The sequence below is a fragment of the Drosophila suzukii genome, chromosome 3 (assembly GCF_043229965.1).
Source record: "Drosophila suzukii chromosome 3, CBGP_Dsuzu_IsoJpt1.0, whole genome shotgun sequence".
Lineage (NCBI taxonomy): Eukaryota > Metazoa > Arthropoda > Insecta > Diptera > Drosophilidae > Drosophila > Drosophila suzukii.
Genome location: NC_092082.1, coordinates 74,697,099 through 74,717,183, shown reverse-complemented (window position 1 = coordinate 74,717,183; position 20,085 = coordinate 74,697,099). Strand labels below are relative to the sequence as shown.

At 40.8% G+C, this 20,085-nt stretch overlaps 4 protein-coding genes across 4 annotated transcripts; 2 read left to right on the top strand and 2 right to left on the bottom strand.

Annotated features, from left to right (window-relative positions):
• The first annotated feature begins 37 nt into the window (after positions 1 to 37).
• On the top strand, positions 38 to 1,448 carry LOC108012195 (uncharacterized). Its single transcript, XM_065867253.2, has 6 exons — positions 38 to 239; positions 301 to 486; positions 545 to 748; positions 814 to 1,050; positions 1,107 to 1,153; positions 1,210 to 1,448. Exons 1-6 carry the CDS (start codon positions 87 to 89, stop codon positions 1,280 to 1,282), a joined length of 900 nt encoding a protein of 299 aa, XP_065723325.2. The 5' UTR covers positions 38 to 86; the 3' UTR covers positions 1,283 to 1,448.
• A 287-nt stretch (positions 1,449 to 1,735) lies between these two features.
• Positions 1,736 to 2,940, top strand: Dph5 (diphthine methyl ester synthase). The gene is made up of 2 exons (XM_017077479.4): positions 1,736 to 1,982; positions 2,052 to 2,940. The coding sequence occupies exons 1-2, from the start codon at positions 1,848 to 1,850 to the stop codon at positions 2,760 to 2,762; spliced, it is 846 nt and encodes a 281-aa protein (XP_016932968.4). The 5' UTR covers positions 1,736 to 1,847; the 3' UTR covers positions 2,763 to 2,940.
• Positions 2,939 to 4,171, bottom strand: CSN6 (COP9 signalosome subunit 6). Its single transcript, XM_017077477.4, has 2 exons — positions 3,680 to 4,171; positions 2,939 to 3,620 (listed from the first exon to the last, which is right to left on the bottom strand). The coding sequence occupies exons 1-2, from the start codon at positions 4,055 to 4,057 to the stop codon at positions 2,976 to 2,978; spliced, it is 1,023 nt and encodes a 340-aa protein (XP_016932966.3). The 5' UTR covers positions 4,058 to 4,171; the 3' UTR covers positions 2,939 to 2,975.
• A 426-nt stretch (positions 4,172 to 4,597) lies between these two features.
• Positions 4,598 to 16,015, bottom strand: LOC108012193 (very long chain fatty acid elongase 1). The gene is made up of 6 exons (XM_017077489.4): positions 15,546 to 16,015; positions 13,687 to 13,877; positions 13,527 to 13,607; positions 11,787 to 11,949; positions 11,060 to 11,196; positions 4,598 to 5,572 (listed from the first exon to the last, which is right to left on the bottom strand). The coding sequence occupies exons 1-6, from the start codon at positions 15,703 to 15,705 to the stop codon at positions 5,306 to 5,308; spliced, it is 999 nt and encodes a 332-aa protein (XP_016932978.4). The 5' UTR covers positions 15,706 to 16,015; the 3' UTR covers positions 4,598 to 5,305.
• Positions 16,016 to 20,085: the final 4,070 nt, after the last annotated feature.

Here is a 20,085-nt window from a genome sequence, read left to right as displayed (position 1 = left end):
TATATCGGAATTTGGCGCCTGGTCACTCTTCGTTTTCTTCTTTTTTTTCTTATGTTTTGCGCATTTTATTTTGCCGCCAATATAAAATGAACGTGTCTACTGCGTCCTTAAATAATTCCTTTCAAGAAGAGGACGAAATGCGCCTTGGCTATAACCATGAACACATTAAGACCTTCCTAGGCAAATCGTCTATAAAGCACCTGTTTCCCTATGCAAATCACACCACAGACGCCAAGCAGGTAATTGGCATTAGATTCTCTTAACCTTTTGACTCGCAATAAAACATGTACTTTAATTTAGTTACTGGATCGCTTTCTGGTCACCTTATCGGGGAAGTTCGAGCTGAATCTGGAGAATCTCCTAGATCTGTTTACCCTGTCTATTATGATGATGACGTACCAAAGGGACAACTTACTGCTGATGAAGGAGCGTTTTATGCTGGTGGATGTGGTCTGCCATTTGGCGGACTCACTGGATTCGGAAGAGGTAGAATCACATAGAACCCATGCCAAACTATATATTTACCTTATATGTATCTTCTCAGATGAACTACATGGCCACTGGTTTATACGCCAACTTGGTGACCGGCGTGGGATTGGAGCGCTTGGAAAGGGTCCTGGACATGCACACCGCCATTCCAGCCTTGGTGGAGTCTTGCTGCCTGGGCAACAATATTGCCGTGGCTCTACTGCTCACCATCATGGCTCAATACACGAGAGTACCAGTTCAATTGGATAGAAAGGAATATGTAAGCATAAAGCTGATTGTTCAACCATCTCAAATATTATTCCATTTAAACTGTATCCGTTCCAGGCCCGCAAGGCTTTCGAAATGGCCAAACTGATTAACTGGCAGCAATTGGCGGACAGTGGACGCCAGGCGGATATGTTTATGCTAGTCCGGACGTTCAGCCTGATCATTAATTGTCGCCGGATACGAGAGGAGTGTCTGGACTGGACGAATAATCTGGGCGCCGAGATACACAAATATTTCCTCCAAGTGCGCAAGGCATTCGATCATACGGCCGCCTTTGGCTCCTTCGAAATGATGGTATGTACATAAGTACCTTTTCCCCAGGGAACCGTTTTGATATTTATTTTTTACAGATTGAGCGTTTTATTGCTTACTGCGTGGTCCGCGGAGCCACAACAACGTAAGTTCAAGTGTAGATTTTAAAGTAATGACTTATTTATTACTCTTTCCCCGCAGACCTCAACTATGCAACTACAACATTTCGGAGCTCACGAATTCAGAGTCTCAAAAGATGTTTGATGAAGTGTGATATAGACTTCTATATTAGTTAGTAACGTTATACTTTTAAGAGCATGAAGATTTTATGTCTACATACAGCTGAGATCAAAAATGAAGACCAAACTTTTAACCTGTTAAGTAGTGAATATAAGTTTTTTTATTTTAATAAAAAGTATTAATTTCGTAATTAAATGAAACTGGTTAGTATTGACCTTGGAATTTTAAACGCCCGCCTTTTCGACTGTAGTGTAAGGTTATACTAAGCTCTCAGGCCTTTTTAAATGTCTGGCAGTATTGGTTAGAGGAAAAGTGATTTCCATTTACTTAAGATTAATTAACAACTTCTTCCTTTCTGTTGTGTCCTATTATTATTTTTTAAACAATTACACTAATTTCAGTGAACTTAAATTTGCGAAATAAGTATAAATTGTTTAGTAACGTTTTTTAGTACCTTTTCGCAACAACTGGAACTTTTGGCGCTCTGGCGGCGGTCACACAACGCCCCACGGCACGTGTTGTTGACTGCATTTAAAAAGCGCTTTTAACAACATTTGGCAGGAGTTGCAGTGGCCGAGCAGTCGCACCAGTCGCCCAGCATGTTCTACCTAATCGGCCTCGGCCTTGGCGACCTGAAGGACATCACGGTCAAGGGTCTGGAGATAGTCAAGCAATGCAGTCGCGTTTACCTGGAGATGTACACCTCGATTCTGGGCTGCAGCCTTGAGGATATGGTAGGTATCTAGCGTGGAGCACCCACCCTTGCACATATCACATCACACCACTGCATTTCCCGCCCGCAGCAAGAGTTCTACGGACGACCCCTTCTGCTGGCCGACCGTGATCTGGTGGAGCAGGGAGCGGATGAGATCCTGGCTGGTGCGGGCGAATCCGACGTGGCCCTGCTCGTGGTGGGCGACCCCTTCGGCGCCACTACCCACACAGACTTCATACTGCGCGCCAAGGAGAAGAACATCCCCTACAAGGTCATCCACAATGCCTCAATCATGAACGCCGTGGGCTGCTGCGGCCTGCAATTGTACAAATTCGGCGAGACTGTGTCGATTCCCTACTGGGACGAGACCTGGAAGCCGGACAGCTTCTACGATAAGATCAAGCTGAACCGCCTGCACAACATGCACACGCTGTGTCTGCTGGACATCAAGGTGAAGGAGCCCACACCGGAGTCCCTGATGCGCAAACGCAAGGAGTACATGCCGCCGCGTTTCATGACCGTGGCGGAGGCAGCCCACCAGCTGCTGTCCATTGTGGAGAAAAAGGACTCGCTGGAGAAGAACACAGTGCTCAACGAGCAGTCACTGTGCGTCGGATTGGCCCGTGTAGGCCAAGAATCGCAGCAGATCGCCGTCAGCACGCTGCTCGAGATGCGCTCCACCGATCTGGGCGGGCCTCTGCACTCGCTCATCATTCCCGCCAAGGAGATGCACCCGCTGGAGGTCGAGTTCCTGCAGCAGTACGCCGCCAGCCTCAAGCTGGACGACTACAACCACTAATTCCGCTGCGAAAATACCTAATTAAGTGTCTAGGAAATGTTGTCTGTGCATCTGAATTGAATTTACGAAGCTAGAGGAGCTGGAAGCTCAGGAAGAAAGTGATATCGCTTGATGCCACCCGTATACGTATGTAGCCTGCCCTTCGGCAGCTGAAATAAAACCGCATTCACCCATCGTATATTTATCTCAGAAGCTTTAATAGAGGGTTGGATATCAATAGTAGAGTCCCCGCATGCGGCGAGAGGATCCCTGGCGGTCGTATAGCATATTAAACTTGTTCACAAAGTGGTGCATATCGTTGCAGCCTTTGGTCAGCGTGCCCAAGTAGCTGATTAGTCCCACATCGTTGCACTGCGTGTAGAATTCCTCCTGAAAGGCGGGCACCTGCATCACGGGCAGTCGGTGGCAGAGGGCGTAGGCCTCGCGCAAAATCTCCTGGTTGGCCCGCAGCTTTCCGGCCTCCACATCCCTGATATACTGAAGCACGATCTTGATGCGAGTATTGAGCATCTTAATGGCGCTATCCTGGGCAACCAGATGCTCGGCCACCACGCTCTTCTCGCCGGACTCGTTTGAAGTCATGCGGGCCACATGATCCACGCCAATGCGCTCCGCCTCCTCGGTGGCCAGTGTGTAGGTGAGGGGCACGAACAGCATGGTGGCCTCGCCGTCCACCAGATCGATTAGGGACTCGAAAAGCTTCAGGGGAAGGTGGTCAACGCTTCGGGAAAGCGGATTTAGCTGCAGCATGATGGGGCACTCGTTGATGGCGGCTATTTGTTTTTGGATCTTAATGTCGTCGGCAGTGGGATTCTCGCCCGTTGTGTACCAGCCTATGAAGTCAAGATCGCTGAATACCTGGGGGAAAACAGAGGGTTATCCACTGGTGGACGGGGTGTTGATCCTGGCGCACCCACCTGCTTGTACTGTTGTTCCTTCTTGTTGTAGTAATCCTTATTAATCACCGTTTCATCCCCGATCACATCTGTCTTGAGTTCGAACGAGTTCATAATCTCAATATTGCGGCCCTTCTGTTTGCCAATCAGGGCTCCGTACACCTGTCGCGGCTCACCGTGCTGTGCCCTGAACCTTGTCCAGTGCTCCGATATATTCATTATGACCAGGGGATGGAGGGAAATGGTCACCGAGCCACTGGTGCCCACTGCGGCCATTATGTTTCCCTGGGGCTGCGGGTTTTGGTCTGGGGTCGGATCCTGTGCTTTGCTGGCCCCGCCGGAGGAGGACGAGGTGCTCGGCTTGGCCGACATGTCCACATCCACTTCCATTTGTTCCATGCTGTCCGGGGGCCTTTAGTTCGTCGTAGTTTGCGGTAAAAAGCTAAGTTTATTTCTTTTTGTTTGATAAGCTCCGGCTATGCTATCGGTCTATCGTTCGTCGATATTATTTGTGCGAACCTATCGGGTGTTATAGTACTTCGATATTAGGAGGCGTTATCGACAGTATGACCCTACATTTTTATAAACATTTAGCGGAGACTCAAACCCTTGCTCATAGTTGCCGTACTGTTAGGAATTAACGGTGACTAACCTTAATTCAATTTCAAATAAACTAGTCACAATAATTTATTATTTTGCATGATGAAAGGAATCAATTTTTTACAAAGTTTTTCTCCGAGTTTCAACAAGGTTGTCAAAGGTATTAGTATAATAACGGTTTTACGCCAAGCTATCAATTCTCTCGATTCCGGTATTTCTGATATTCTGATATTCTATTGTCAGTTCTTGAGATTTATTGATCTCTTCCGCAACGATGACCCTGCCATTAAACAGTTCTGTTTTTCTGCCGAAAGACCGACCAAACATAAAGCCACTTGGTTGGTTTATTTTTCGTTTTATTTTATTTATCTTTTCTTCGTTTTTATTTGTCTTCGCTTTTAATTTCGTGCTCGCCGTATTTGTTCGTGCGAATGTTGTAAGTTAGACTAGTTGGCTTAGGACTACAAATATTTAACATTAACATTTAACAGGCTATTTACAAATCGTCTATACACAATTACAATAATCACTTAGCCTAAGGGGATTATAAACTAAACGCGCTTTGTTCGTGAGGTTCTAGAATTAGGCGACTTACACATTAGTCAGATCTCGAAAATTGACCCAGTTTGTTGTACGGTTCTACACATAAGCGATTGCAGCCACAGATGGCGAGAATACGAGAATTTGAGAATTTCAGAATGCGAAGCGAAGCAATCAAGCGAAGCTAGCGAGGAGGAGCTGGTGGATGGGTAATCAAATTGAATTCGAAGTTGCGCATACGCCCCGTGTCCTCCATCATCGGCCGGCGGACTCTCCCGACTTCCTCTGTTTCCGTTTCCGTTTCCTTTTCTGTGTGTGTGCACGCTCGTGTATTTATGGCTCTTAAGCTTAGCTTAGCGTTAGTTGAAACCTTTGTACCAAAACTACTTCCGTTCCGTCCGTTGCCATCACCAATCTGATCCGTTTATGCAAAATTTGTTCCCACTTCGGGCAATCCCTGGAAGCACTTTCCGTCAACAACTGACTGATTTCTGTCTAGATTTCGCTTTAGTTGGCTTTCAGCTTATGCGCCAGCATCGCCGTGTTGTTGTTGTCGTCCGCCTTGCAGGGCGTGGCCGGAAGTTGCTGCTGCTGCTGCTGCAGTTGCTGCTGCGCCGCCTTGGACTTCCTGTAGCTCTGCATGTAGAAGTTCATGAAGAGGCAGAAGAAAATGGAGGCATTCAGCAGGAGCAGCGCAGAAATGAACTTGGAGAACTGGCACTGGTTGCTGAAGAGGGCGCGGATGGTGTGGAAGATGCACAGCACGAACTGGGCCTAAATGGAAGAAAAGTATTTAAGTTTTTCGTAAGTATAATAATATTTCAAAATTAAAACATGGCTGAATCATGCTTAAAGGGTTGTAAACGACTCAATCCTGACAGAAACATATGAAATGTATTTTCTAAATTATAAAATAAATAAATGGAGCTGTTAGTAAACATTTTTCTTTAAAATTTTACTTTAGTTACTCTTTACTTTTAGTTATTTAATATTTCCTTTCATTTATCTAATTATTTATATGGTAGTTTTATTTTCAATGTAATATATCGGACTGTAATTAAAATTTATATTTTACGCTCTTTACTTTTCGTTATTACATGTTTTCTGAGTTATTTATATTTTTTACTGCCATTCTCTTGATAAATAATTATATTGAAGCATAAAAAATAATAGTCTAGATATAAGCACATCGACGAAGGTCGAGAAAATGGACCTCGTATTCGAGTTGTTGATGTAATTTTTATCTTGCCTTTAACTAGATTACCGTTGTCAAATTTAATCATACATATTAAGGGGATGTGGGAATCGTAAGGCAAGTGAGCTTGTTACGCCTGAATGCTGGGAAAGTTCTGAAGAGAGCACACGCCCCCTTCCATTCCGACGGGGGTCATGATCAGAGCTCAACTTGACCCACCTCTTTCTGGTCATTGGCGCTGGCGAAGGGCAGAGAGCCAGTCTCGTTACGGAAGTTGTAACGTCATCCAATTAGCCAAGTCGCTTACTGCCGAGTCATAACTTTTTTTGCAGCCCAGGTTACGGCTCTTTGAATGCGGCTAATAAAACGGCTGGCTGTGGAGCACCCTTGAGCTGGGCGGGCAATCAAAAAGCACTCAGTGAGGCAACAATGTGCGCACATTGATTGGGATTAGAATTAGCCGGAGTGTCAGTTTCTCTGATATGCGTCTATTAACTAGCCGTGATGCTAGAGCCATTATAGTGCCTATGTTTAGCCAAGTGTAATACGCTGGCTTGAGGCTTGGTCTCTGGCGACCTCTTGGCGCGTGTTATAAAGCCCATATTTATCGCTGCTGTTTGATCTTTATCGATCATAAAATATTTCGATGGCACCCACTCCCACGAGACTCAATGCTAAGATTCTAGCTAGTAAGACACACTTAGATTTCAAAGAATGTCAATTGACTTGAAATTCTAGTTACGTTTAATGAAGAATAGTCAAGTGAGACTGAGGAATTTGAAATATGTTTGAGTGACATGTATGTGCAACTTTAGTAGAATAAAGAGGGGAATGTCCATTGATTTAAATTACGAATTCCATCGATAAAAAATATTTTGAATATGCATTTATGTTTAGTAATAGATGCTAGACAATTTGAAGTTTAGAAGAAAACATAATGTTCTTTAAAACCTATAAGGCTATTTCTAATACCATATATCTTTAATAATTAAAATAAAAATCCCATTGAAAATATATTTTTAATAGATGGTTAGTAATAGATACAAGACAATTTGCCATTTCGAAGAATATATCTTAAGATCCTAAAACCTTCAGTCTCTAAAACTAGCCTATTAATCTTATTGTTAACGACTATCATCACATGAAATATTTTTTCCTGTGCAGTAATCTCGACAGTGTGCAGTTTTCGGTGACCTACAAAATATTACGCTGGCCAGCCAAGCGATGCAGGTTTCCATTACCACTGCAGCAAAGTCACTGAGCCAACGGCGGCAACAACTGTTGGCCAAGATGCCAACTGCAACTGGCCAAGTTTGCCTCTTGCGGACCGTTGAAAGCCAACGTCGACGCTTAAATGCCTCGTTGCACGAGGCACGACCACCGTGGGCCAAACACAGGTGATTGATGGAAATGGGGCAATATATCTACGATAGAATTGATGGGAAGTCCGGCAGGTCGAATGGACGGCTTCCTTGTAAACGTTGCCATTATTAGGTGCAAACAGCCTCTATAGAATTTAAATAGTTTCAAAACGCTTCTTTGTTTTCCTCACACTATGCATGCAAAGATTATAGCTCAACCGCAGTAGCCTCTTCCATAAATTGTTTGTAATTAAATGCTAAATTATTTTTGCACGTTTTCTTAAGAGTTTTGACCTCGGCCACTTGTTTGTGGTTCGTGCCGGATTTTCTTTTATTAATTTAAGTGAGTAGATTTTGTAAGTTCTTTAAGTGCGAGTTCTTGAGAAACGGAAATAAGTTCGGCTTATGTTTTACTCTTGTTAAAGCCAATTTAATGTATTAAAACATTTTTGATACTTTATTGGTCGCTGACCTGAAAACTGGATTGATTTCTAAATGCGAGCCTTTGCTAAATGGGCCATATATCAATTTTGTTCGCCTAAATGGGTTTTGTCATCTGATCTTGGTAAGGTCATCTAGGCAAGCCCCTTTCTAAAATGTTTTGGCAATGTTTTTGGGTGTGTTTCATGTTAACATATCGTTTTCGGCTTAAATATTTCACATTATAGCCACAGTGACCTTTGTGATCAATTAGTTCAATTTAAAATGTTTGTATTGCATTTAATAACGGCTTACAATTTAATCACACTCTTTATAGACCTAATAAAATTACTTTGATTTTAGGTTAAAAACTTAAGTGAGCTGTGTGTGCTAACAATTATTTTTCACATATTAGCACTATTGTATTTTTTACACTGTAAAAATCAATTTATCATATTTTAATGTATTTGTTATTTATATATTTTTCCTACAAACTATCCTATTTGACCCACTGTTCCGGCACAATTATTGTTGCGCAATTTTGCCATAGATCATTGAACGCTATGCCGCGTGTGCCGGTAACTGCCGAACGAAAACAAAAGGCAGTTGCACTTGCAACATGACTGATCTCCACTGGCGACTTGGATCGCCGCACCGGCAATTGAAAGTGGCAGATTGCTTGTTGACTTTTACCCAGACAGGCCGTGCCAAATTGCATGAGTAGTCTGCCCAGTGGTCGCCATCAGCTGGCCCATAAGACCCGGCTAGCATTTGTGGATTTCAGGTATAGCCGCAACATATAGCCGACATAGACACTCACCCGGTTGGTGTGGCAAGTTCGTCGCGGTGCTGGACAAAAGTGAACGCTGCCGCTCGACATTCATTGCCGCAAAACGGAACGAACACGAAATGATAATGTAATCGAAACTGGTCGGATCGGTCGGTCGGTTGTTTGTTTGGTTGGTTGGGTAGTTGGTTAGTTGCTGCCGCAAATGTGGAAACTCTCGGTGGATTTGGAATTGGAATTGGCCTACCTCGGCGATTGGCGGGGATGGATGTGGTGTTGCAACAAATGTTGCACACGGCATTCGGAAAATCGGCAAATCGGAACTTAACTTCAACTTGGGCCGGACTCTTGGCTCTTGACTAAAATGTGGAGCACTTGCGATGTGTGGTCAGGCAATTTGTGGTTAACTGGCCGACAGGAGCGGAACTGAACGAATCCAACTGGTTGCGCAGCCAATTGGCAACACTTACTGAAAGCCAGCTAGAATCACAACAGGGCGTGACAGTCAAATTATCCATATGATGCGCTCGCCCACTCATTAAAAATGTCAGTGCAGCGCAGCGATGTGCACTGAGAAAATTATAGACTTCTAAGAACTCTAAGCACTTTTCCTAAACAATTTACATTAACTTTCTTTCTAATTTGCTCTAAATTGCTTTAACATTCTTTTAAATTAATATGTTATAGAAAAAAAGTAATATGGATAATAATATTAATTTGTTTATCAATTATTGGCTTCATATCATTTTTGTCTCTCTGTAGAACCCAGCGATAAGTAATTGGAAAAACATCAAGAAAACTACACTATGACATCAATAAGAAACGATCAAAACAAGCATTCTATCGAATACATATGCAAAAATTTATAGACGCATAAAATGGGCACAGTTAGCGCTCCCTAATGGCGAACCCTAATCTTTGGAACCCTAAATCGTTTTACTATATTTCCTACTGCAATTTTAAGAACATTTTGTCCAGTCGTATATTATTTTTAATGGTATTGTAACCTCATCTAACCGTTAGACAGTTTCAAGTTTGAAAACAGACAGTTACCTTTAATTGTAAAGTTAACTGTTTATAGGAATATTTGATTTGGAAACTGGTTTAGCATTCGTAAAAGGTGTTAGAAACACTTTTATAGTTCTGCCCAAAAATGCGGTTTATAGTCTTCACTGATAAAAAAGTATTTCAGATTAAATTGAACAATTAAAGTTAGTTAGGGATTATAAGCTGTGATTTTAATATGCAATAACTTTATTAGTGAATTAAAAATTGATAAAAGTAGATATGAATTTTGAGATGTTTATTTTTAATACCAACCTACCTATTTTTTTGTGTTCCTATTTTTTTGCAACTAAATACACATTTTTTGTGCAACTCTAGAGAATCCCCACTGCTTGCCTCCTGCACAACTGTCTGTATAAAAACCTGTGCTTGCTACTTAAGTTAGTCACCGAACGTTTGACAACTCAACTGTGGAGCAGAGCTTCAAGGCAATTCACTAACTAGCGACTACGACAATAACAACTACAGCATTGAATCTCGATTCGAAGGAGGCCAGTCACAGCAGAACAAACTAAACTTGCCATATTTCCATGCGTTTCAAGAATTTCGAAACTTTGAAAACGCGACAGAGATAAAAAAATAGAAACCAAAATGCAATGGAACTTATTTACCGGCTATGTTCGTATTTGCTGGGTCTTTCAATAATGCGTGGCCACATAAAAAAAAAGACTGGCCAGCAAGAACCGTTCAAGTGAAGCCGAGTTCCAAGCGCCAATCCTATACAATACCAAATTGGTAGCATAGAAATCAGATGGGAAAAACCAGAAACCAGACGAGATATCTAGATCACATGATTGGCGACAATCTCTGGATCGCTTTGGTTTCGCTTCACTTTTGCTTTCGGATCTCGGATCTCGGTGTTTGGAGCTCGGATGTTTCGCAATCGGCCAGAATGTGCGATCGATGCTCAAGAGATTGGCCTTTGGCCCCAAAAGTTTGGCCAGAAACTTAAGCTCTACTGCAAACACAACGACAGAGGCCGAATCTCGGTTTCGTAGTGGCATTTCGGAATTTTAGACAAATGCAAGACTCGGCTAGAAGCATTGGCCAACATTTTATTTTGGCAATATAAACACGGATAGCAACTGGTCTCCGCGTACGCGTTGGTGTGCGTGCCTTTGGGGCCCATTGAATAATGCCAATTTATGTGGCAGAGGCTGGCCGGGAGTCTAACTTTGAGGCACGACTGCCGGTCTAACTGGTTTGCATTTCTTGGTTTCGTTTTTTTTTTGGGTTTTTGGCAGCGTCTTGGCCAAATCAGCTCGGCAATTGCTGGCCAACAGCGACTAACTTCGATCTATGTCCGAAAAATACATTTAACACATGCTAGCCCAGACTTCTGAACAAGTTTCGTTTGATTTATGGGGCGGTATCTGTGCTGGAACTGATTCCATTTTAATGAGCCCCTCCCCGCTCCCAATCATAGTACTTACGATCTGCAGCTCGGTCATGTATTTCTTCCACCACAGGAACTTGGCGTACTCGGGTCCCATGGCGGCCATCATGTAGTAGAAGTACATGCACACGTGCACAAAGTTGTTCAGCAGATTCGGGAATGTGGCGTTTCCACCTGGAGAAAGTGAGGATAATGTGGTTATAGGGTGGAGATCTCTAAAGGGAAGTATTAAAATTTCGTTTGGATAATTATCAATAAACATAAATCAAGTCTAAGATCCATATTTCTATCTGATATTATTTTGTTTTCTGGAGATACGTTTAAAATTGTTTTTAAAAGAACTATCTAACCTACTATTGATGCTCTTCGAAAACCAAAGAGATCTAAGATAAATATTTCTATCAAATCTATTTATTTTTTTAAGGTAATAAATAATTTAAAATAAATGATTTCAGAAACAGTACAAACTTCGTTCAGTAAATTTAAATCCTTGTTGGTCATTATAAGCATATATTTAATATCATGAAAATAACAACACATCAACTTGTCAACTACACAAAGTAAGGCCTCGTTTTGTTGATTTTTATTACCATTAAACATTGTTTATATCCTAATTCTCACACTTATTAGCAAATAAATTCAATTAAAAGTCATTTTGTAAAATGTGCAACCATTTAAAGCTAATTTTGTATGACAAGTCATGAATTTTAAGCCTGATTTGAGAGGACTTAGCTTGTTTATTATTGCCGGTCGGCTTAACTCACCTGCCAGGAACTTGACGAGCACCCAGGTCTCCAGGGGCGTAACCGAGTGATGGTACACATGCAGCCAGGTGATCTGCGATGACTTCTTGCGCAGCACGAAGAACATGGTGTCGGCGAACTCGGTCAGCTTGGACAGGTAGTACAGGTAGCACAGGTTGAGCATCTGCCGGGTTAGATATAGATACATTGAGAGCGGGTGTCAAGTGGCCTATAAATGTGGTTGACCTAGCAAGGTCTGTGTGCAATTCGAGCCCATCGAGCAACGTGCCCAATTAGCGTAGCAACCGCAGAAGAACTTGCGCAATGACATTGACAAAGTTTTCGTTCCACCGCGTTTAGTTTGGTTTCACGTTGTTTCTCTTCTTTTTGGAATGCCCCACACTTTTGTTTTCATTTGCCGCCCAAGAATTCAGCTGGCTTGCAGGTTAATCTTATGGGCGCACGCTGCGTATGCGCAATGCAAACAATGCTGACTTTTATGACTGCGCTAAGGCGCCGTGGACTTATGGAAATGACCATAAAACTGGATGACAGACGCTAATGACTCTGGGGTCCAACGGAGTTTATTGACTTGTCTTGTGGGCTCGGTTTTTCTTATTTTGCTCTTCGAATTTTTGTGGGTTCGTTGCGGATGTGAAATCGATCAATGAATGAGTAGTGGGAAAAGGTCTTGTCTGGTCAGCGGTTTTCACAGAATTTATGCTCTATTGATTTAAAGCGCAAACAGAGCTGAAGTACAATTCCAATTGCAAACAGACGGCGGAACAAACCGAACTGTTTAGAGCCGCTTTAAATGTTGTTAATTTGATGGTAACATAGGCAATATTGGAAGGCCTTGAGGGTGTGGCTGTATCTAATATTTTCTAGTGGTAATACTGGTGGTTCAACTGATTGCAATGCATATAGGCTTTATATAGACTTTATTGATTTTGGTTAGATTAACACAAGAATAAAAAGATTTCACTTAAATATATATGACGATTTAGGTTTGTATTATAGCAAAGCAAGCTATAAAAAAGTAATATTTTTAAAAAAGATTAAGAGCACTTAAAAATCTGCTTAGCTTTTGCTACTGTTACAATTTTACGAACGTTTAAATGCCTCATTTGCGGTGCCCAGACAAATTGGCATAAAATTATGCATTTAACTTCAAAGTTTAAGCTTCCATTACACAATTATTTATTAATTGCCCAGGCTGAGTAGCCTGGGAAAAGGGAAAACAATCGATTTGTGGCCGAAAAGCCATTAGACGTAGAATTTGGATTAAGAAGCTGACCATTTAATTGCCCTGCCCAGTACATTTAAATGTGAACTTTGTGCCATCACAGAGGCATAATTAAAACCTTTTTTTTTTATATTTTGTAGTTGTTTACGTTTCTGCGCTATGACTAGCCAAAAAAATGGCTTTGAGCTGAACTTTACGGCCCAGCTAAATGGCTCTTGAGTCTGGCGGAGTTAGTGAGTCATCTCAAAAGACAGAGGCAACGAACTTGCTAGCCAACTGCGGAAGATGAAGCCGGCAAGGTGAGGCGAAGACAAAGAGCGGCGAAAACCCAAAAAACCAAACGGCCAAATGACAAATGCCAAATTATATAATGAAGACCATAAACTCCTTAAGTCCACGCGTGCCTCTCGAAATAGAATTTTGATTGGGGATGAGCGAGTTTCGATCCGACTTTGAATTTGATTTAGAATTTTTTGAATTTTAGAATAGGATGCTGACCGGTTGTGAGCACTTACCCGCTTGGAACTGGGACTATCGGAGTAATCAACCGGTTGGCACTTCAGATTGTAGTAGTTCAGCCAGCCGGCCATTAGGTGCTATTCAGGTTGAAACAGGAAAGTAAATGCCATTAGGTGGACGTGCGTTATGTTAATAACATGGACTTCCAGAACTTACCTCATAGAACATATAGCCGCTGAGGGCTACTTGGAAGGCATTGTAGACGACCAGGGTGCGACGCAGCTGGAAGGGCTTGCGATCGCGCATGAAGAGGGGTCCGATGACCAGGACCCAGGACAAGTAGATGGCCACCATGCCGAAGGTGAACATTGGGTGCTCCATCAGAGGGAAGCGCGTTGCTCGCGGATCTGCGGATTTAGCCATCTAATTAATTACCGCAATTTTGCTTATCATTAATTTTACTTGAGCTTTTGTCTATGTTAATGCAGAGACGAGTCGAAACAGCTTCGATTTGCATTTCATTAGTTTATGGAACTTCGTGTTGGAATAGCCAATCTAAGCGAAGCCATTCAATTGATGCCAGCTGAATGAAATCGTGGCTAAATATAAAGTCAACTTGTCACTCGCAGCGTTTAAAGTGTCAGCACAATTGCCTTTACACTGGGCATTAGTAGTAAAATATGTGTGGCTGGCATGCCGCTAAGGGAATTATTACACTTCTTAATAAACAACGACGTCAGAGCTCGGTTATTAAAAGGAACCCCCTAGAACCCATATGGAAATTAATTGCCAGTGGCGGCATTCTGTAAATATACCAACTTTTCCATAGCACTGTTTACAGCGATTTCCGAAGTTGTTATGATTTGTTTTCCAGTTCAATAATATTTCTAATTAATGCTTGTTTACTGCAAATATTCCATTTGTGGCTGGGAATCACTTATTATGCCAGGAATTCTTGACCTGTTGCACTGAGCAATCTGTTGGATTCGTAGCTGATCTAGCTTGCATTAAGATTTCTTCAGTTAGAAATATTTTGAAGGCTAACATGAAACGAAACTTTTAAAAATGATTAAAATGTTTCATCTATTGTATGGGTTCTATATATTTTTTAAATAAAATTTATTTTCTGAACACTGTTGAAATAGATTTAAATTTGTAAAGTTTTAATCAAAATTGTTTAGGTATGTATGAACCTTTTTTCTAACTGAAAATAAATGATTACTTATTTTTTTTTTTAAGAAATTATTTTTTCTGTTTTTCTTAAGACTTACATTTGTTGGGCAAATAAGTTGTAAAAATTGCTCCGCTAGTACTTCAAGTTCGTGTCCTAAGTCTTTTGGTTGTCCACCCAAATTTTTTTTTCAAGTTCGTGTTCTAAGTCTTTTGTTTATAGCTAGAATTTATGAATGTTTTTTCGTCGTAAGCATGATTTTGGCGCAAAGTAATCTCCTTTAACCCTGTCTAGTGTCACTAAACCAAAATAAACAACTTTTTGCACCGCTTTTAATGGCATCTGCCTGCCATTGACCTTTCACCGGTGACTTTTCTCAGTGCCTGGTATGCGAATATGGGGCACAGTCGGCAAGTGCCTCTGAAAAACGGAACACAAGACCAGACCCCAGAGGCAATTGGCATGTTCGAAGTGCTCCGGCTGCTATTGTACTTAATAATAATAAATACATGCTCAGCTGCACACGGCGAAACCAAAGTCGTCGATGTCGACGGTCGCTTCATAAAAATGTCTAAGATAAGCAATGTAAATACATTTTAATTACGTTAATAATTGTCAAAAATACAATTGACACTGCCAAGGTCGCAATTTAAAGCGCGCACACACACACAAGAGACCTTTTTTAATTGTCCTAGAAGTTTTTTGGCTGAGCTTTTGGCTTTGGCTGTTAAATTTTTTCTTTCTTTTTTTGTTTGCTGTTTGCTCTTCGTTTTGTTTGGCATTAACGTTTTTTGTAAGCCATAAAAATGACAATTTCATGGCAATTTGTCAAGTTTATGGATTTGTAATTTAGTCGACTGCTGCACTATATTATCGAAAAACCCAAGCACTCGACGACACCTACCGCCGTAATCCTCTTCCACCAGTTGGTAGTACCGCTGCACCAGGCCCGTATAGTTGCGCGTAATGTGATGGGTCTTGAACTCATCCAGCGCGATATTGGCTATCTCCACGACCATGTCGAATCGCGAGCTGCTGTTGTAGTTGTGGTAGTTCATACTCATGATGATTGCTGATGGTTCTAACTCCTTGTTTGCAGCAGAAACTTGAAGTATCCGAAAAACGCTGGGCTTCGTGGGGTTTGATTTGTATATGGTATTTAGTTCTTAGTTTGGTCAGAGGCTCGCCGCAAGATTTTGCATGCTGCGCTCAAGCCTGCAAAAGATCACTTTACACGCTCAGAAAAATCACTTTTCGACTCGCTGAATTGCTGAATATACTGTGGATATTGCTCAATTCGATAACGAATATATATCCGCGTAGATCTGGCTGGATTCTACCACCACACCGTAGGAATGTTTATGCTCAACTGAATCTAAAACTTCTCAGCAATCACAAGATAAAGTAACTTTTTCGCAGCGCCACCGGAGCAGAGCAGCGGCAGCGGCGGCGGCAGAGGCTGAGCAGCGGCGATCGTCATGATCGCTTGTGCAAAATACTAGGCAGCCCACAACAACAACCACTGCGAGTGCCAGATAAAGCAGTTTGAGTTCGGAAACTCAACGAGCCCCGAATAACCGCCATAGAACAACGGAAGTTTCGTTCAGTTAGCGCCGCACTGCATGCAATTTTTATTTACTATATCTTTTTGCCTGTCTGTGTGTGTGTGTGTTGGCCACAAACCCCCATTATTTGCGTGTGTGTGCTTGGCCCACTGAGTCGCTTTCGAGTTTTTTCGATTTTTTAGCATGTTCCGTTTGGCATTCAACGTTCAACATTCGACGCTGATGATGCTGCTGCTGCCGGTGGTTTAAACTACCAGGTTATTTCGACTTTTTATAGGTCAATGCACTGAGATATGGCTGAACTCTCTAGTGTTTGCAAATAGTATGCAGTCTGCAAAGAATTTTGTTTGCTATCTTAGCTGAAATACGTCATTAATTAGCAGATTAAACATGGAAACAGATTAAACATGGCTATGAGCTTATACTAGTTTTGTATACAAAAATAAGAAAATATCTTTAGTTCTTTTAAGAAAGTTTGTATTTATCATCATTACTATGATTCGATTTTAGTTTCGAGAAAATTCCAATGAATTACGTCTTCACATAGTGCCCATGTACCAATTAAATAAAAATTATATTAACATTTTTTGTAAGCTTTTTATAAAAGTAATACGCTTTTATTTAATTTAAGCCCATTGTTGCAAAAAGAAAGTTAATATAATTACAATCAATGAAAGTTTATTATAATTTTAAATATATTTATAAGTTTTTGATACAAAAACATTTTTTATGAAATATAAAATTTTTTTTTTATTTTGCGATAAGAGCAACGCACCCAAAAATGACGACAGTTGGTTAAGTGTTAACGAAACCAGGCCATGAAACTAAGCTGTATTTATGATAATATAGTTTTGTTTGCTTTTCAATTTGACTTATCTTACAGCTCTTATGGACAAGAATGATGAAAGTGTTATTTTTTCATACAAAGATCAAAATATACCTATATATTCGTAAGCTAGTTCTAACGTGCTTAGCCTTTTTCGCACAAATCTTTAAAAGTTTAACTTTATTATAAGTTAAAGGTCCAAATTTTATTGTTCCTACTAATATTTTGTAATAAATTCTAGATGTATTAAGCCGTATAAATGCAAAATAGATTATTTAAGTGTTACCCTGTAAACTTGTTAGTACGTATTGTTCGAGTATTAAAGTTCACCAGTTTTATTACTTAGTTTATTAAAACCCCCATAAAAACTTTTCCATCCCAAACGTTTTATACTAATACCATGGGGAACCCCAGCTCCCATCTCCCATTTCACCCCAAAGCCCCTGTGGCAAATAAAGTTCGCTGAAGATTTTAATTCGCATACTTTTATTTTCATTTTCTAAGGAGATAAACGGGTTGTCCACCAGCGAAGCACGTACAATTAAAACAAGTTTTTAATGGCAACATTTAATGCGAATGTGCCTTACTTTGTGACAGACTAAAATTAAAGGCTTGCGCTAGGTTGATTCCTGGACTTCCGGCTTGTCTTCGGGTGACCTCAGGTGATGATGTTTATTTCAGCGACGAGTGTTTTTTTGTAATCCCCATTCATGCTTACAAGCAAAATAACCTGTTCTCAGCTAATCGGCCCTGGAGGTGGTGATTCGGGGTTTGTTGATTTGGATATGCTAAATAGATTCTGGGGCATTTAGAGGGCTGGCTTCTGGATTACTATCCAGAGGGCTCGATTCCGAAATGGTAAACGTGCCAAAATGGCACCATCCAATGGCCTCATATCCATAATCAATCCGTAGATGAAACGTGTAGAAATCCATCGCGATCAAGGCAAAAGGCACTGGGTTATGTTTGCCAGTCGTCGTTAAGTTGGGTAAAGTATCGGACGTGCAGCGAAACCTTCATTGAGGTCTTTATGCGAGTATCTTGCCGGTAATTATGCCATTGAGTATCATACAGAACCATTTGCGTTTAATTTTTGTGACAAATTAACGCCGAGTAAATTGTTCTTTGAAGTTCAGCCCGGCCGGTTCGACCTTTGGCTTGATTATTTTGGCCATGTTTGGGGCCGAAGCAAAAGATAAAGCTAAAAGCCGGCAAGGATGACGTTGGCTACTGACTCTGCTAACGGTTGAATGCGGATTAGCCACGCTCGTCTCTTCGTTTTCACCGGCTCCTAAACGTGGATGAGCTTGGTAACAGCCCCACAATATTTCACGGCCTAGGTCTAGGTTAATCGGAAGTCAAAGAAGTCACAGAAGGCAACGCCGCCAGCCAACCGGACCAAGATTTCGATGATAAATGTATGCTTTGATAGCTCCAGTTTTATTGTGATTTTGTGATTTTGAGCGTCGTTTTTGCAAATTTCCGTTCCATCAATGTGAGATTTTTGCCATTGGCGATACAGCTTTGACTTTATCATAATCAATATGTTTTGAATATGTTCATTATGGCATATGCTAAATGTTTGTCGCTTATTATTCGCCTGATTAATGGCCCTGGTGTTGAAAAGAACTCGATATTTCAGCCGGAAAGTTCGACTCAGGTTAATAAAGTAATTATTGAACATTTTCCCATTTCCATTGTTTCTGTAATACGTTTTTAAATGGCAATGAAACAATGAAAATTATATATTATAATATTCTTACAATACAATTATAATAGATTATTAAGTTTGCATTACGTATATAATAAATGTAACCCATATAATACTGTACCTACCTAAAAATGTTTATGTTAAGTTATGAAAATGGAATTGGGAATTTTACTGTCTTAAAAATTCTATATCAAAACAAACAACAATAAATCAACTGTTTTGATTTTCGACTTGATTTTGAGGAATTCTAACGAAAATATTTATGAAGTTGTTATATATTTCTTAAAACCATAATGTTTGCTTTATCGATTAGCTAATTTATTACTGGGCACATCTCAGTCGCGTAACAATAGCCTGCCACAGAATGAGCATGCAGAAATTTTAATTAGCAAGTGTATGTAGCAAACAATCACAAATTAATTAGCACTGAATGGAATAAGGTGTGGGTGTTAACACATTAAATTGTGGGCGGTTTTTGGAGCGTTTTAGAACGCTCGATCTCCAGTTCGCCAATTGACCGTTGACCGCCGGCGTTTTCTAATTGATAACGGAATTTTTTCGAAAGGCTGGCCGTCGGACTGCCCCCTGATTATCGAAGCTGTAAATAGTAATTACCAATTAAACTGTTACAGACGCTGACGCTAAGCCTTTTCATTAAGGTAACAACATATTTGCGCGGAGTTTTGAGTTTCGCAATCGCTACTACTTATTGGATTGCCAAATCTTTCATGTCAACTCTGTCTGCCATGGGTTTATCTGCAGATCTGGCCATATATAGTACTTAGTCTTAATTGCGTTGCAATTTGGTGCAGAAAAGCGAGCACGCCCTGACCTTCGGACGGGCAGAAAAAGAGACAAGAGCTCAATTTAAACATTTAAACATATTTATATCACATGTACTGATGATTTGGGCATTCGGAATTTCAAGCTCAAAATTCACTCGCATTTGCGCGGCTAAGATTTTTACCGAGCACACACCACTTTTGGCCCTAATTGAATGGGTAAACCCAGAAGATGCCTGCTCTGGACAGTTGAGTAATGGCCAAAGAGAATTGGTAGAGCCGAGAAGATGGCACGTTCGATGGTCACGCTCGCTAATATGGTCACGGGCAGAGAAAGGGGGTTTATGATCAATTACCTTATAATTTTACTATTTTTTAGAAGTTTTTATATTTATTGGTCAAAAACTATTATTCAAAAAATTATTTTAACTATTTAAGACAATCAAATGAATTTAAAGATTATTTTTATAATTTAAAAGAACATATTTTTTAAGTTGTTGAAGTTTTTGTTGAAGTTTTTTAATGTGTTACATGAAAAAGTCTGGACATCCAAATCAATG